Here is a 6,607-nt window from a genome sequence, read left to right as displayed (position 1 = left end):
TTTCCCTGTCCCACATCCCATTTTATTTAGCACATTGGGTATTCAAAGGCATATATCCATTATTGTCATATGACAACTATAATTGTTGGTTTTCATAGAGGCAGGAGTATTTATTGTACAATAAAGAGCAGAAATCCATATCTATAAACTGAGCTTACACCTCTGCTATTTATAATAGAAGAACAAATATAGTGTTACATAGACTTTCTTGTAAGGCTAGTGACTGCCGTTGTAGAGATTTTTTTATAGTGATGAAAGTCATGGTAGGAGGGGTAGTTCTATTGATGGATGTGACAGTGGTATTGTCACAAATTTCTATTACAGCCTTCACAGTGCAAGCTGCAGCAGAGACTTTGAGAGAAGTAGCCTAAAGGTAATTCAGGGAATCCATTGTGAGTAGGGATGATATTATTGGGAGGACTGGCATAGAAAAATAAATGTTTGAGATTTTTTGATTATTTGCAATATCTGTATATATGTATACATACACATATATATATATCTTTTATTTTTCCTTGTGGATCAATAAAAAGAAAAGTGGATAAATTTTCTTTTACAATTACAGAATGTATTTCTGAAATTTTAAGTTCAATTAAGTACTAAAAGTAAGGTGAACAGTGTAGTATAGCAAAACATTTACTTAACATTATCAGAAATGTAATACAGCATCATCTTATTAAGTCCAGAAAATATTTGAAAGAATCCAGCTCTGCATCATGGTAAAAATCCTGCAGAGATTAGGGATACAAATGACATACCTTAACATACTCAAGGCAGTTTATAACAAGCCCATTGCCAATAACAAATTAAATGAAGAGAAACTTAATGTAAATTCTCTCTAAATCATGGAAAAGACAAGGTCATCCACTTTCTTCATACCTATTTAGTGTAGTACTTGAAACCTTAGCTAGATCAGTAGGACTACTAAAGGAGATCAAGTGTGTATAAATTGGAAATAAAATAGTCAAAGTATTACTTTGCAAATGATATGATAGTATACATAAATGACCCTAAGGATTCTACTGGAAAACTCCTATAACTTGTAAACACTTTGGCAAAGAAGCTTGCTACAAAATTAACTCATAAAAACCAGTTGTTTTCCACTGTACAACTAGTAAACAGACTGAGAAAGAAACCAAGAAAACAATATCTTTCACAGTAGCCTCAAGTAATGTATACTAGGGTAACTCTAAATAAGCAAGTGAAAGATTTATGTGGTGTTTTGAATAAGAATGGCCCCCATAGGCTAATGTATTTGAATGTTTAGTTACCAGGGTGTGACATTAGTAGCTTTGGCCATGTTGGAGAAAGCATGCCCCTGGGGATAGGCAATGAAGTTTTCAAAGCCGAAGCCAGGCTCATGTTTCTCTCTTCCTGCTGCCCATAGATCTGAATGTAGTATTCTCACTTAGCTGTCTGGCATTATGTCTTCCTCCATGCTTCCAAGCTACCACCATGATGATAATAAACTAAATCTCTGAAACTGCAAGCAATCCCCAATTAAATGCTTCCTTTTATAAGACTTTCCATGGACATGATGTCTCTTCACAGCAAGAGAGTATCGACTAAGACAACTTGTATGAAAAAGTTTTTTGAGAGTTTTTAGACAGTGCGGAAAGAAAGTAATGAAGATATCAGAAAATAGAAAGATCTCAATTGCCCAATGAGTGGTAGGATTAACAGTAAAATGGCTCGCTACCAAAGCAAGCTACAGACTCAATGCAATTCCCATCAAAAGTCCAACAGAATTATTCACAAATCTTGAAAGAACAATTTACAGCTTAATATGGGAACACACACACACACACACACACACACACACACACACACACACACACAAAACCAAACCAAACCAAACCAAACCAAACCAAACCAAACCAAACCAAAACAACAATAGCAGGATAGCAAAAATTAACCATGAATAGTAAAAGAACTGAAAGAGGTATCACCATTGAAGAACTCAAAGTGTACTACAAAGGTACAGTGAAAAAATAAAGTATCAGCATAAAACAGACACATTGATCAATGAAAGCAAATAGAAAATCCAGGAAAAAATCCACAAAACTCTTGACATCTGGTTTTGATTAAGAAGGTAGAAATAGACTCTGGAAAATTGACAGCATCTTTGAATAATGGTGCTAATCCTATAGCTTGATCAAAACAGATCCTTATCTCAATGAACAAAAATCAACTCCAAATTGATCAAAGACATCAAAATAAATTTGGATAAACTGATCCTGATAAAAAAAGTGGATAATAATCTTGAACTCATTGACATGAGAAAAGCCTTTCTTTACAGAACACAATTATCACATGATCTAAGGTCAACAATTAATAGTCATGACCTCATGAAACTGAGAAACTTCTGCATTGTGGAGGTCTTATTTGCAGTCTACAGAATGGGAAAAGATTTTTTAACAACTCCACATATAATAGAAGGTTAATATTCAAAATATATAAAGAACTCAATGATCAAGAAAACAAATAACCCAGGTAAAATGTGAGGTATATTTCCAAACAGAGAACGCTCAAAGGAGGAAACTTAAATGGCCAAGAAACATTTTGAGACATGTCCAACATACTTAGTCATCAGGGAAACACAATTCAGATCTATTGCTGTTGTGAATGAAGATGTACAGACACTCTGGAAATCAGTGTGGCAGTTTTCAGGAAGATGAAAATAAATCCACCTCAAGGTCCACCTATACGATTCTTGGACGTACACTGAAATGTTGCTCCATCCTACCATAGAAACACTTGGTCAAACATACTCATTGCTGCTTTATTCATAATAGTCAGAAATTTGAAACAAACTAGATATCCCTCAATTCAAGAATAGATAAAGAAAATGTGGTACATTTATACAATAGGATATTAGTCGGCCTTTAAAAATGTCTCCAAACAATGGTAGTAGGGGTATTTCTAACACTTTTACCATCTCGTGGTACATTTTGCTTCCTACTTGGTTAATTTATCCAGTCATGATATGACGGTATATGCCTAGCCTTCTTGCATCTTGTTATGCCTACTCTGGATGATATCACTGCTAAACCTGCTATTTTCTAAATGGAATTGCAGGAACAGTTAATCTTGGGGAGAAGAGAAGTGGAGGAGGGAGGGAAAAGAGGCTATGGTTGAGAAGTATTGTATGAAAAAATAATAAGTAAATAAAATAAGGTGAAATATGAAACACCATAGGTAAATAAATGGGATTAAAAAATTATCCTGAGTGAGGTAACCATGACCCAGAAATACTAATAGGGTATGTATTCACTTATATGTGAATATAGCCTTTATGTCAATGATGACCAAGCTACAATTCAAAGAACCAAAGAAGTATAGAGTAAGGGAGTAGGTGGGGAGAGATCTCATTTGAATAGTGAAATAGAATAGTTATGGAAGAAAGGGTCAATGGAAAAAGGGAATTAAATGTGGTGGAGGAGAGAAAAGGGGGATGATGGAGAATTATGGGGAAACACAACTAAAAATAACAGTCTTTGGAACAATATTACAGAAACTTCATACAGTAGAAGCGTCTCAAAATAAATACACACATGAAGGTAATCTAAAGGAAGTCATCAAATAATGAAGAGATAGAGACTGAATTGGCCATATATTTTCATTAAATGAAGCTCCCAGTATCTGTGTTGGGTTATGTGACACTGAATTGTTCCCCACAGAGGTCCCATTGGAACACCCAACACAACTCAGGCCATTGCCAAGTCTTTGAATTGCAAAAACTGACAGGAGACATCATTGCTTAAGACAAACCTGTACATTTTCACTGAACATGAAGAGTTGAATCAGATTCCCTTGAGTGTCTTAACTCTTATATTCTAGTTTATTTGTTACAAGGAGGAACTTTCCATGCTACCAAAGCAAAATGTAAACACCAATCCCTTCATAAAAATTATGATCTACAATGGTATCCTTCCTGCATGCTAGTACAATGGTGATGAATATTTTATGGGAGTAACCAAACAAGGTCTGATATGATTCAAGGTCCATGCTGCAAGATGGAATTCATACCCACCACCAACTGGATGACCAAGAACCTGAAACTAGATAGCCCCAAGGTCTAGGATAAAATAAAATACTACTGTTCTAAAAAAAAAAGAAATTAAATTAAAAAAAAAACTTAGCAATGAAACGATGCCTAATGACAATGCCCATTACTCATAGATTAGTATCTTGCTCGGCCATCATCAGAGAAGCTTCCGCCTGCAGCAGATGGGAACAAGTACAGAGGCCCACAGCCAAAAATTGTGCAGAGAGTGTTAGACATTAGATGAGTAAGCCTTAATGGTATGTCTCCATCAAATGCTTCCCCTCTAGGCTCAGGAAGCCCTGTGCTAGCGAAAGCAGAAACAGTATAAGAGCCAGAGTTGATGGAAGTCACAAAGTAAACAAGATCCTCCAATTCAACATGATTTATGCACGTGTGATTTCATAGAAACTGAGGAAGTATGCATGGGGCCTATGGGTCTCACAAGATGGGGTCCTAGAGCTGAAATGAGAATTGAGACATACCCTGACACCTAACCCAGGAACAATCTCTAATTGGTAAATGCTTTCAAGGAAAAATTTAGTTTTCTGTAAGAGAGTTTCAATGGATAATCAAACTACTCTTAAGGGTAGGCTAAACGCCAAGCATTAGATGGCTAACAGAAAATAAAATCAAGGGCATCATTTGAGGTTCCTTGACTCATAATTTCTTTTCAGGACATTTTGTTTGTTTGTTTACTTTATTTTTATAATCATATTGTTTCTAATTTTCATTATATATATATATATATATACATATATATATATATATATATATGTATTTCTCTTTTTTGCCCTACAACTTGGGTTTTTAATGGGCTTCTTCAGTGTTTGAATGAGTGGGACTCTCCATCTCCATATTTTATGCGCCTTTACCTGTGGTTCATTCCCATCTGTTTATTTTGTGTTATTCTAATGCACTAGATTTTGTCTTACCTTGTTTTACTTTATTTTGTTAATAACGCTCTGAAGGCTGTTTTCTTTCTAATGAGAGGTAGAAAGGTGATGGTTCCAGATGGGAGGACAGATGAGGAGAAACTTGGAAAAGCAGAGGGAGGGGTAACTATATTCAGAATGAATTATGTAAAAAAATCTCTTCAATAAAATGTCAAAAACAAACCTCTTTGAGGAGTGTGTGTGCTTGTATGTTTTCCTCTAGAAACCCCTGACCAATACAATTTCTTTTTATATTCTACTCTGGAAAAAAAATCCTAATGTTACTTTCCTCACGGCCTCCTTTATCTGTTTGTTTCTAAGACTATAGATGATAGGATTCAAGAATGGCGGGAAAACAGTATAAAACACAGAAAGAGTAATCTGCTGCACTAAGTCTGAAGTTACTGGAATTCTTAGATACACATAGGCACCTGAAGTAAGAAACACAGACACTACAATAATGTGAGGGACACAGGTGGAAAATGCCTTCCCTCGCTCCCCTTTGACAGGAACCCTCAACACAGTGGATAATATGTGAACATATGATATGGCGATGAAGGTAAAGCAGCTACCACTGACCCCAATGGCTGTCAGAAGAATTAAGAGCTTGTTGTTAAAGGTATCTGAGCAAGAAAGCCTCAGCAAAGGGGGAATATCACAGAAGATCTGAGGGACCAGGTTGGAGCGACAAAAAGATAACTGGAAGGTTTTGATAGTGTTCACACCCGCAATGATAAAAGAGGTAAGTAGGGAAGCCAGTGTCATCTGAACACAGAATTGGTGGTTCATGATCACAGGATAAAGGAGAGGTTTACAGATGGCCACATAGCGGTCCTGAGCCATGACAGTAAGAAACAGAATCTCTACACATGCACAGAAGAAGACCAAAAAGACCTGTACTGCACACCCAGCCACAGAAATACTCCTGTGGTTAGTGAGAGAGTTGACACAGGCATTGGGGACCGTGACAGAAACATAGCACATGTCTAAGATGGACAAATTCCTGAGGAAGAAGTACATGGGTGTGTTCAGGGTCTGGTCAACTGTGGTAGCAATGACGATGGTCAAGTTTCCTAATAGGCTGCCCAGGTACAACAGCAGGAACAGCACACTGAGTAGAACCCTGAGCCCCCAACTCTCCGCAAAGATCTCTAGGAGGAACTCCGTCACCAGTGTAGAATTGGCCATTGTCTCAAAGTACAGGTTTATCTGAAAAAGAAAAGCAGAGACAGAGAATAACCTAAAATAATTATTAACATTTTCTTATTTATTTATTATTATTTATTTCAGTTTTCTAAAACTGGTCGTTTTGTGTGAAAAATCAAATATATGTTTCTTTGGCTTATGTACATATTTTTTCTCATCATGCTTAGTTGTTAATACACAGATATGTGTCAGTCTTTCTGATTGTATGGTATGATGATAAATGCTTAGTGTTAATTTTCATAATAATAACTGTCTCATTAGTAGTTTTTAACTGTTTTATCAAATATTAAGTTATTTTTTAACAAATATTAAGTTGAGTAATATATGGCAATTTCCTCTTCCAGATAAACTACCTGAAAGAATTAGAAATACCCAGAGAAATTTAACATGTAAGAGATCTATTTAAAACCATGTTTGTATA

At 35.9% G+C, this 6,607-nt stretch overlaps 1 protein-coding gene across 1 annotated transcript; it reads right to left on the bottom strand.

The window, feature by feature from the left end:
* Positions 1 to 4,918: 4,918 nt before the first annotated feature.
* Positions 4,919 to 6,168, bottom strand: LOC102916919 (olfactory receptor 14C36-like). The gene has a single exon (XM_015989850.3). It carries the CDS (start codon positions 6,166 to 6,168, stop codon positions 5,230 to 5,232), a length of 939 nt encoding a protein of 312 aa, XP_015845336.3. The 3' UTR covers positions 4,919 to 5,229.
* Between the last annotated feature and the right edge of the window lie 439 nt (positions 6,169 to 6,607).

The sequence above is a fragment of the Peromyscus maniculatus genome, chromosome 1, assembly GCF_049852395.1.
Source record: "Peromyscus maniculatus bairdii isolate BWxNUB_F1_BW_parent chromosome 1, HU_Pman_BW_mat_3.1, whole genome shotgun sequence".
Classification (NCBI taxonomy): Eukaryota; Metazoa; Chordata; class Mammalia; order Rodentia; family Cricetidae; genus Peromyscus; species Peromyscus maniculatus.
Note: the sequence above shows the minus strand (reverse complement) of the source record. Positions and strands in the feature narration are given on the sequence as shown.

Coding starts and splice junctions, on each gene's coding strand:
- LOC102916919 (XM_015989850.3), bottom strand. CDS start 6,168: ATGGCCAATTCTACACTGGTGACGGAGTTCCTCCTAGAGATCTTTGCG.